This window comes from Sprattus sprattus, assembly GCF_963457725.1.
Source record: "Sprattus sprattus genome assembly, chromosome: 15".
In the NCBI taxonomy this organism is placed as follows: domain Eukaryota; kingdom Metazoa; phylum Chordata; class Actinopteri; order Clupeiformes; family Clupeidae; genus Sprattus; species Sprattus sprattus.
In genome coordinates this window covers 14255232-14267197 of record NC_137913.1, presented here as the reverse complement: position 1 = coordinate 14267197, position 11966 = coordinate 14255232, and the positions used below count along the sequence as shown (strand labels likewise).

Below are 11966 nucleotides of genomic sequence, written 5' to 3'. Positions count from 1 at the left end.
GATCACAACCAAAGGCAGAAAGGGAGAGAAAATGGAGCGCTCGGACCTGAGAGCTCCCGCCAAGAATGAGAGGTTCGATCCCCTGAGCCCCAGCCAAAGCCCAGTTCCTAATGGCGTCACAGACATAGGAAGCGCTTGAGCACCTACCAGGCCTCCAGCTGCACGGACAGATGGGAAGTTTAATGTGATGGTTCAAACATGGAGCGGAGGAAATGTGGCCTATTTTCACTTCCCATAATCCCATGGTGTTGAGCCCTAAAAGTTGATGTTGGCCTACCAGTTAGAGAGGCGGATATAGACGGACAGACGGACTGGCAGACGGTGAAGCGTTGTCTGGAGGTTGACGCAGAGGGAACAAAGGCTGGGCCCGTAAGCTCTCCCCCAGCGTGGAATGCTTTCCTGCTGTCAGAGCTATTCATCTGACACTGATGGAGCAGAGCACACATCTCCTCACTTCCCTCCACATTTGGAAAAGACAGCGGAGGAAAGAGCAAAGCCATGTAGACACACACAGTATAGAAACTCCACTCCACAGTTCTTGTGCTCTCTACTGTCTATCTTCACACACACACACACACACACACACACACACACACACACACACACACACACATAAAAAATGTGCGTTTAAATGCAGTCTCTTCCTTCTCACATGACCTTTAGAAACAGTGCTGTACACATCTCAGTAGGCCTGTAGTTTAACGATATCTCCCAGGGAGCAGCGAGGCAGCTTTCCATACATGTGTCTCCTGTTTCCCTGTAAATGCTAGCCAGAATAGCTGGCATGAATTACTTGTTGTTTGGGAGGATTTACCTCAGTCTGTCACTGCAGGGGGATTCAGGAAAGCCACCAAACAAGTCATCAAAGACTGTGAATCAGCGTCACACAAGCAGAGCTGTGTGTGTGTGTGTGTGTGTGTGTGTGTGTGTGTGTGTGTGTGTGTGTGTGTGTGTGTGTGTGTGTGTGTGTGTGTGTGTGTGTGTGTGTGTGTGTGTGTGTGTGCGTGCGTGCGTGCGTGCGTGCGTGCGTGCGTGCGTGCGTGCGTGCGTGCGTGCGTGCGTGCGTGCGTGCGTGCGTGCGTGCGTGCGTGCGTGCGTGCGTGCGTGCGTGCGTGCGTGCGTGTGTGCGTGTGCGTGTGCGCGTGCGTGTGTGTGTGTATGCACCACACACAAGCAAAAAATGCAGGCACTGACCAGAATTACATTATTTGTCCTAAGTTGTAAACTGTATATGGAGGGATTCTCTCTATATAGATGTGCATTTCTGATGAAAGCTCAAATAAAGAAAAGTCGTGTTAAACACTTTCAAGTGTGAATGGTGTTTAATTCAGGGTCTAAAAATGAGATGGGGATGGGGACACAGAGAGGGCCAGGAATGTTCGCCAGAGCTCAGACTGAAAACACTGAGGAGGGGGAAAATAATCTCACTTTTCTGTTTTCTTAAATCAGACAATCTGTTCACGTCCCGACTGCAGAGAAGTTCTTCATCACTCTGTACAGTTCAACTTCTCAGCACAAATAAGATGAACAGATACAATATTAACAGCAACGAGCAAATACTGCAGAGGTCAGAATTAAACAGCAGACTGTGTGGGGGGTGCTCTCCATCTTGTGCAATGGTACAGATTCATTTGATTCCTTTAAGCCTCGGCAACCATGACACCAACAATGATTCGAAAGGCAAGGCACAAAGATAAACAAGCACATCTTGGCACAACTACAGGTTTGGCAATTGGCTGGCACAGGCAATCATTTATGAATGGTACAGAATGGAGATGAAAAGAGCCCAGACTCATGCCGGAGGGCAAAAGCGGTTTAAAACACTTTGGTGTAAAATATACACAACCTAAAGTTGAAAACAATGTGTGCGAGCATTGTGAAATCTCTTCTTGGTTATGGAGCGTCTCCCATGAATACCCCCAAGCATGTTCAAGCCCAAACTCATATTGGATGCACAATTTTACAATCATGTATTGGAGTAGTAAAATATAAAAACCATCACGGACATGAAAACAACAAATAATATTTAAAAAAAACTGAAATACATAGAGAGTAAGGTATATTTATACAAAACATATTCATAAAAATGTATAAAAATGTTCTATGAATGCTAAAAAAGGACACTTAGTCATGCACTTGTTACATTTAATCTGTGAGCAAATGATTTGCTTAAACCTGAATTCAACATATCCCTGCACAAACCTTGTTATGTCCTTTGTTGTTTATCTACTTGATTGATTTTTTTTTTACACAACAATCTGTTCTACCCAAGCTGGACCAAGTATGCATCAAACTGTAATTTAATATCCTTATATCACCATATCCTTGTTTGGTACATGCAAGGTCAAGAATGTGTAAGAATTAATTGTCTTCTCTTTTCTAGCAAGTGTGTCCCAGAGGTTGGAGGTCTGACACAACCACACCTAGAATGTCTCTGCAAACAAATATGGTCTATGCTGACGCGCATGGACACATTCCATCACTTTTTCCAGTTTTTGGTCTTTACAACTGACTTGTGCAAAAAGTAACTCCCCATCGATGAAATCGTAATTTCAGCTTGTTATACGGAGTGGAAACTGTACACCAGGGTGAAAGATAGCCGTACATCGTACCTTTCACCAAGACCATTTCCAAAATATGTGCTCTTTACGAGTAAACTTTACATGTGCATCTCACAAATAGTAAATCTTAAAACTCTTTCTCTTAGTCCTCGTTCTCAGGAACCTCAAGTCTTAAAGATTTAGCAGATTGTTGCCAAGCGGGTAATGTCTTGTCCGTCCTCTCGATCTGTGGAAATGACCATTGGCAAGCTTTAATGGCAAGAGCCAGGTAAAGTTGATTGAGTTCATTCTTTGTGACTGCAAAGTGACAAAATGGCGGTGGTCATGAAAAGAAAATCACAAAAGAAATTAGATCTCGCTGTCTGAATGCTTGGTTGTTTGCTTTGTGGTTGAAGCCTGACAAATGCATGGATTCTCTGTTAGTCTGTCCAAACAGAGATGTGGTGTTGTGATGCAGAATGGTATTGTATTGGCGTGGCCACATGGACAAGCATACTGTAGCTGGTTCTGAGGGAAACAAGAGCAGTCTGAGGAGGGACATATGCATGACCTGTCTCACTTCATGTTCCACTGATCAGTTCCAGGAAGCAGAGCTTCTGCGCTCCAATCACAACAGCCGCTCTACAGAGAAGGGCGTGGCGGTGGACGGTCAGGAGGAGGGGCTCTTCCAGGGGGAGGGGCTTGTGGGAGTGGAGGCAAGGATCCAGTGGGCGATGCAGGAGGTGAGGGAGGACCCACAGGCGGAGGGAGATATAATGTGGTCGAAGGCAGGGCACGGGTTGGTGGCGGGGTGTAGGGCGGGGGTGTAGTCGGAGGGGGGGTGGAGAAAGGGGAGGGGGTGGAGCAAGGGGGAGGAGTGGAGGGCAGCGGGGGGAGGGTGGACGACGGTGATGCTGGAGGACTGTGAGAGGGAGGGGGCAGAATGGTCTGGAGGTGGGGTGGCGGGCTGCCATCTTGCGGCGGGGTGTAGATGGGCGTGGAGTATTGCCTGAAGGCTGGGTAGCGGGGCGGAGGGTTTGATTTGACCCGGGTGAAGTTTATGCAACGACCCTGCAGAGAAAGGACAACAGAACCAGTTATGGAGGGAAGAAAGACCTCTTCAAATTATGAAATCAAATTTGTAATGTATATGACTCAATTTCAAATATTATAGTATATTTATAATCACATATATTTAAGTAAGCACACATATACATAAGAAAGTATAACGAATCATAGTATTCACAGCTTATAAAATTGTACTGAAATCAGTTGAATACAATCTGTATTACTAGTTTGAACACAATCTGTATTACTAGTTAGCCTCAACAGATGAACACTCAACAAAGTGTTGTACAGTTAATCTTTCTTACAAACCCAATGTTGCCAAAGGGGGGGACTACACTATCCACTCGAGGGAACATAATACATTATTTTGTGGAACAATGCAGGTGAATTCTCAATTCACATAAAAATGCCTCCTGTTATACACAGCTACATATAAACAAACTAATTGCTTTACCAGTTGTTCAGAGAAGGCGGTTTTTATAACACATTCTTTACTGTTTGCTGCTTCCAACATACATAACTCACAACCCACACTATTCATACTGCTGTTGATAATAAAAAATAAGTTTGACATGATTCAACTCATTTCTGCATAGAATCTCATGCAAGCAATTTTAAAGACTGGTGCATCGAATAACAAAAAAAAAAAAACATTCTGATTTATGCTCCGCAATCTAAAGTTAGATCCTGGTTCACCATGATTCTCCTACTGATTTCTGCACACCAAATGGTGTAACTTTTTAGTCAAGGAAACACATCACATTACTTATCCTTTGCTGTTGATTCAGTACCTAACATGGCTGTGGTAATATTAAGGAAACTATTAAAGACATGCCCATACTTGAACACTTAATTGCAACCAGAGGAGCCTTGTTTACCCACAATGCTTGAGGGGCAATGCTAGAGTCCTGGGCAGTTCTGGGCTCCTGTTAGTTAGTTAAGGTTTATGAAGACAAGGCTTTGCTCCCACACTTCATTACCTCATTCAAGGCTTGGCCTGCTGATCTAACAAAAATACAAGCAAAGTAACTATCTTTCTTCAGTTCTAGGAAGTTCTGAATCTAATACGCGAGAAAGGAACCTCCTCTCCAAAGAGACAAAGGGGGAAATGTAGGCAATGTACCTGACTTGTGGAGCACCTGGGAATAAAGCCAGCAGTTCTTTATATGCTGGTTCATTTTCCAGCCGCCAGGCCATATTGCAACTCTCTCTTTCACGATTGCATTCTTTTCATTGCGCTCTGCCTGTTGCATAACCCGTCTCCTCCATGTCCCTTCGTGCTGAGGGTGCTTTGTCTTCCCTCCCTTTAAAACCTCTGCATTTGCCCTCATGAAGCCCACCCACACCTCCTCCTTTTCATCTTGGCCGTGTCGCTTGGTTGTTTGCATACAATTAATGGGCTTAGAAGGCGGCTGAGCCAGGAAGCTCATTAAGCCTGGACAAAGTCTATTCGCCAGGCTTTGATGTTCCCAAGCATCCCACCACGCAAGATGCCATAGCTCCCTCGTCCTCAGGCCCGCCTGGTTCCCTTTTACCCCCTCACCACATCTACACTTAAGGAACTGTTTGTTTGTTGTGGAGATAATTCAACTTTGTAGTGGGGACTTTTCTCGTTACACAACTCACAAGACGGAGTCAAAGAAACTGGGTCAGATTCTGCATCTGAATGTTTTGTTCCTGCCTCTCCTGGCTCTGGACGTGATCCCTGCAAGTTGCTGACTGCGCACTTGTTTTTCAGGCCCCAGTGTGAGGAATCCACATGGGCTTGGATTTAACCCCCAGCAGAGAGGAAGTAAGGGTTCAGAGTCATATGGAGCTTTAACCCCTGGAGTACAGGAAGTCCTCTGTCTGCGTGCTAGTTCCTACCCTCAGGCCTTTACCACAACTTTCAACACCAGCATGATATATTCCCAACCGAAAAAAAACAGTTTCAAGTGAGATGGAAGGGCTTCCTAGTCTCCCATGACGCCCAGAGGATGAGAGAGAGAGAGCAAGGGAGAAAGAGATAAAGAGACAGAGACAGAGACAGAGACAGAGACAGAGGGAGAGAGAGAGAAAGAGAAAAAGAGAGAGAGAGAGAGGGAGAGAGAGAGAGAGAGAGAGAGAGAGAGAGAGGCTGCATCCAGTTTTGTAACGACTTTTCCAGCCATGGTCGAATCTCAGCCTTTGGCAGGCCGACTTGTCAAATCACCACACACTTACCCAGCATCCTTTTCTGTCTGAATTGACTTTATTACAAACATCTGCGTTGTTTGTGCGGCATTTTATCTTGCCTCAAAACTGACTTTGACGAAAGGGTTCTTCCCACCCACCACCCAAAGCCAAGGTTAGTCAAGCACAAGGCTAACGGTGGAACGATGCCAAACTATGGCTTTTTGTTCAAAGCAAGAAGGGTGTAGTTGTTGGAGTTTATGCAGTGCATTTTCAGAGCCATAAATGACAACACCCTTTGCATTCGCCCATAAGATTAAATGTTAACAATCTTTGCCTTAGTTTACATGAAGCCTCTTAAAGTTCAGGCGTGTTTAAAAAAACTCCTTATTCTGTCTTTGGGAGAGTTTTTCTGTGGAAAGGTTTCATGTCTCCTCTGGCCAACTACAAGCTGATTTCCATCACTAAATCCTGGCTTCAGTTTTATGAAAGCTAAAGAGTATCTCATGCAGTTGCTTCGATTGCTTAGATCAAAAATGATTTGGTGACCCATGGTTTTCATCATAGTCAGATTACTTCAGTGAAACATTCTAGTGCAAGCTGTGGTCTATCCCCTTTGTTTTGCTTCCTCACCGTCAAATCCAAAATAAGTAACGCACACATACTAGTCATAACAATGGCATGTAAGTAGAAACCAATCAGACGAAAATAGTCAACAAGGCCCACTCTGTGTTACCAGCCACCCCTCCCATGGAAATGTTTTGTGAACTTGTTGCCTATGGATATGGGGCTGTGTGTCGCCCAGGGTCCACCAAGAAAGGTCAGACATCTCACATTTTCCTTGTGGAAACCGCAGCGTGAGTCATGATAAGTTCATTGAATTAGAGACGCAGAAGACCAGCGTGAACCGGTGGCCATGCCAGGGATGAGCTTCGTTTCACCTCGCATGAGAGACGTGTTCCACAGCCTGTTGCCATTCTAAAAAAACGCTTCAGCCAGTACGACTACAGGGGACATACTTCAAACTCCATAAAAAATGTTCCTGCTGTAACATGTTTGGCGCGGGGACAGTGGCTTGTACACAACAGCATTTGGAATATCCATCTCTGGGCTGTTTTTGTTATTCCTAGAGAGAGGTGGTGCCTTGGTGGGGTGTAGCGGTTCCTAAAACATGCCTGGAGGACTTGTGGCATGCGTCTCAGATGGCCTGTTACCTGCAGTGAGGATGCTCGCACAGTGGGGTGTCCATTTTAGGGTTTGACCTAAAGGTGCATTCCACGAGTCTAGTGAAAGGTTGTTGATTTTTCAGGTCATCACATTTCAACCTGCCATTCTGTGTGTTTCTGAAGCAACGTGTTTATCGGCTGGAATAGTGGATGGCTAAGCCAGTCAAAGCCACCTTGTTTCCCTTTTAAAGACGACTGTGCAGTAACACTGAACTTTTTGTGAGTGCACACACACTAAATGGATAGCGAGAGGAACATGAGTGGCATTAAGCTGAAACTGATAAAAAAGGGTCATGGATTATAATCAAGGAGTGCTCCTTTTAGGATGGAGAGACAGTTTGCCTCCTCAGTTTTTGTCTGGTAAATGTACTACAGACATATATTGCAGTGAAAATGTGAGGTAATAATGCTTATACGAAACATAAACAGACAGGACGTTTGTGTTTTAAATATGATAAATCAATGACGGAACTATATTCCTTATTGCATATGTCCTTGTCTAATGCAAGTCACAAAACCAGACCGGTTACTCCCATTAGATAGTGTGGGGGAAACTTTCTGGAAGGTTCTGTTCACCCAAACATTTAACTGATGTCAAATAACAAACGATTTATAAAATGTATCTCTTCTTGGAGTGCCACTGCTTTGGTAGCAATCCTGTTTTGGTGAAGGCTCTGACTTGCTGCATAGGCCTATAGGTTATGCAAGAAATATAGTAAAAAAAAGTTTGACCCCACGGTTCTCCTGTTATGTCCATCCTCACTGCATCACTCACACCATCCTGATACTAGAAAATGTTGGCCCTCTTGCAAATCTCATCTGTGTGGATTAGATCATCACGATACTGCCTTCCAACTTTAGTCGAGCGGCTAACGATGCCTCTGAAAAGGTAACAGGGTTATTTTATTTGGATGATTCAGTCAGGTAATGAGTCTTACCTTGTCTCCTGGGTGCGGTCTCATGACTGACACACGGTCGTAGCCTTTCCTCAGCAGAACCCACAGAGCGTCCAGCTTGCCCTGCAAAAAAAAGGGAAAACGTATGTTGTGACATGTTTTGACATATCTTTAATCGTTCGCTGTTACATATTTTACAATCTTATCTGTTTCTGCTTTTTAAAGAATAGTCTGAAAAACATTCAGATTTGGAAACCATTGGAGCATGTTTGTGAGTCCACTGATGTGGCTGCATCTGAGGTTACCACGGAAACATGTGAAGGGCTCAGTTCCCAGAGAGTGTAAGTTATAATTAGATAATGAATGGTGGATCAGCAAAGTGAAGAGTGCACTTTTCATGAAGGCAATTTTTAGCATTATATCATCGTCTTAGCTTCGGTCCAGTATGTATAAGTGCAACTATAACATGACATGTGGTTTTTCTTAGCACCTTAAGCTCCAGGACATACATATCTCCATCATTCTCGATCATCTTTAGTCATCTGCTGGTTTCAAACATCATGCAATTTGTACATATCCACTTCTCTGTGGTGCACTTCCTTAACCTCTCTGGAAGAAAAACCTTCAGGCAGCCACCCAACAGTGTCAGATTGAATCATGGCTTGGCCATCCGCTGTGTCATTAATATTTCTTTCAGATGCTATTGCATTACCTTCCTTAATCAAATTTAACAAATAAAACACCTGACCCCCATTTCATATTCCCTTTGTGTTCGTAGTTTTGAAAACAAATAAGCAACAGAAAAAAATAGAAGCCAGTGTTAGTCCACAGTGAGCGATAAAAGAAAGAATCCCCTTCATTTTTGTTTCCTCCACCCGGCCAACGAAAAATGTGCTGCCTCTGCAACCTTACTCTCCCGGAGGTCAGTCCAGCACATGTCTGTTTTCTGTTATGGTTCCCCAGCTGACTGAGTGTACACACGTAGCATTGCAAAGCAATGCATTAACCACCTCCTTATCGTCACTGGGGCCAGCCTGAGCAGCAGCCCTGAGAGCCCAGCACATGATAACACACAACCTTTCATCTCCTCGCTCCTGTGCCGGGCCTCGGCTGGTACATGCACACGCACACAAACACAAACAAACACACACACACACACACACACACACACACACACACACACACACACACACACACATACCACACACACACACACACCACACACACACACACACACCAATTCCACGCTCCTGTGGGGCCCTCGGCTGGTACAGCTCGGCACTGCCAGGTACGCAGAGGTCATGATGGGAGCACGGGTTGTGGTTAGATAAAGTGATGTTGTGATGTTGTGACAGTTTGATGTTGATCTTCTTTTATTGCAGCTTACAGTAATGGAAGACATACTAATACCGCTGGCCCATTCTATCCCTGAACCTTGTCTTTGTTTTTCTTTCAATATGTCAGTATCCGAAGATATGTAATGCTGTAAAGTTCCGGTGCTTTATTGCCCCAGATGCTAATAAATTATATCCCAACTTAATTTGGGCCATATTTTATTCACTTTTATTATGTTTCCCCCTTCAGGCCACATAGCAGGATATAGATGGATGATGTATAGGATTGTGGAGAGCTGAATAATGTTGGCTGTGAACTCTCATTTCCTACGATAAATGTATCTGTTAAACACCCATAACAAACGCAAGAACTGTTCATCATCATCGTAACAGTCATAAGCTGCTTCAGCAGAGAGCAGCTTTTTGGATGTGGCTGGAGGCCTAAACTGTATGTATTTCTCCATAAATGTAAAAGTGTGACAAGTCATTTGAGAACAATGATCTGTCACCAAGCCAAGAAATGTTTCATGCATTCAGTGGTAATAAGATGATTCCCGGAATAGATCAAACATTAAACAGAGTGTCTGGCAAAACTCAACGGGGTCCGGCTGTCATGCAGGCTTTACAAGGGGGCTTATCTAAAATATGAATGAGCCCCAAGCACACTCTTCAGAAGAGCTTTTATCTGATGAGTGGTCTTTTCATGAAGGCAATTTTTTGCATTATATCATCGTCTTAGCTTCGAATTGAATTGGTCCAGTATGTATATAGCCTGTGCTAAGGGCAACTATAACATGCAGGCTGGGGAGAGGCACATGAGGTGGTCATAGATGTGGTCACAGTAAATATAAATCAATATATAAATATAAATAAGTCTGTGTGTGGCGTGTGTGTGTGTGTGTGTGTGTGTGTGTGTGTGTGTGTGTGTGTGTGTGTGTGTGTGTGTGTGTGTGTGTGTGTGTGTGTGTGTGTGGGGGTGTCGAACAGGCAGATGATCTGAGGGAGGCAGCGTGAGTTTGTGATAGCGAAATCATAGCCATTACTAACAACAGCAGATACTGAATGCATTTAACACATATCATTCTGTACCTGTGTTTGCATGAAGAATGAATCTTCACGAAAAATGAACCACACAATAAACGTCTGTTCAGCTGAAACTTGATTTGAGAGGGCGCGGTACTGATGCTCTACCTTGATGGGAGAGTACCACTTGCGTGGGCCGTGTGGTTTCCTCATGCCGTTGTTAAGGATGCGGGAGGGCGGAAGCTCAAACTCCTGCTCTGGCATCTTCACCCGCGCATTCTTGGCCTTCTCCAGCTTGGCCCCCTCCTCCGTGGAACCCTTCTCTCCCCAGCGCACCTGGAGAAATACAGAGAGACATAGACGAAGAGGAAGAGAGACAGAGAGAGAGAGGGAGGGAGGGAGGGAGGGAGGGAGAGAGAGAGAGAGGGAGAGAAAGGGGGAGAGAGAGTGAGAGAGAGAGAGGGGGAGAGGGAGAGATAGGCACCGAAGAAAGAAAGAAGGAAAAAGAAAGAGACAGTTGTAAGTCTCAGAGGGGAAACGATGCGACTGTTAAAAGCAACTGAGCAGATAGGCGAGGGCGGCCAGATGAGATTCAGCATACTGTACGGCTGGTCAGCAGCCAAGTCTGTAAATTCCAGCCGTGTTTCTCCGTCTTCTCATGTCCTAATGGAAAACAGCTAGGACTCACAGTAGGCCCATAACAATGGCTGGACTTAACATCAACTGGAGTCCAACAAAGTCCTAGACAGAATCTGGCATCAAATACTAGATTATACTAACAAATACTGTATATGTTTACTGGTGGATGTTAAACATCTGTGTGTGCTGCTACGTCAATGTATTCAACAATATAGCATTTTCTTAGACACTGCTTTGGACAGTTGAATATATAACGAAATGTTACAAGTAGGGATGCAGCTGCCTGTCTACAGAGAATAACAATGATAGATATCAAACCTCCATTCGTTTGATTCCACCCACTCCTCGACCGCCGTAGTAGGAGGCGTCCACTGTCGGCCACTTCTTCTTAGGCATTCCATCCTCGTCCTCTTCGTCCTTGAGTGAAAAGAGACCTTCATGTTATTTTATTGTGGCTGTGGCTTGTGAGGTCCACACCCAGGTGTGGGGAAAAGGTCAGAGGTTATGTACTAAAGGGGACAAAACTGCTTCGGAAAGGTCCACAACAGTTACACTGAAAGGTCCACAACATTCACACTGAAAGGTCCACTATGGAGGACCATGACAAAACACATCCCTCACTGACTATGTTTGAAGAGTCACATGTAAGCCGTGGAGAGAAATGACAAAATAACGACCAACCTGGTGGACTTCTGTGTTTGTGAGTGAAGTAGGCTACCTAAAGCCAAACCTGTGACTATCACCATTGGGGGGGGTATGAGACCCTATCCATTTGCTCCCAGAAAACGCATCAAGCCGTGGCTCTTGGTTTTATCCATTTCTGCTTACCTATTTGAACAAGCACATATACACCTTCATCTATACTGTGGCTTTTAGTTTATGCCCCGGAGTCTGCATTTTTCAATCTAGCTGTAGCACATGCAGGAGGAAAAGAACCAACTCCATCTCTTCTCCCTCGAGTTCTTTATTTCACATAAACACAGTTGGCCTCTTTCATGACGTACATTTACCATCCTAAAGACATTCAATCTCTCCCCCCTACCCCAATCCATGCAGCTCTGTCATCCCCCCCTCCCTCTGCAGTTCTTG

At 44.7% G+C, this 11966-nt stretch overlaps 1 protein-coding gene across 1 annotated transcript in view; it reads right to left on the bottom strand.

The window, feature by feature from the left end:
- Positions 1–2864: 2864 nt before the first annotated feature.
- antxr1a (ANTXR cell adhesion molecule 1a) overlaps positions 2865–11966 on the bottom strand; it is a 32228-nt gene continuing 23126 nt past the window's right edge. Inside the window, exons 15-18 of the mRNA XM_080853033.1 lie at positions 11196–11294; positions 10407–10574; positions 7924–8004; positions 2865–3611 (exon numbers count right to left, since the gene is read on the bottom strand). Of these exons, the coding sequence (XP_080709159.1) occupies positions 3183–3611; positions 7924–8004; positions 10407–10574; positions 11196–11294 (777 nt within the window). The 3' untranslated portion in view covers positions 2865–3182. The remainder of the gene's footprint in view (positions 3612–7923; positions 8005–10406; positions 10575–11195; positions 11295–11966) is intronic.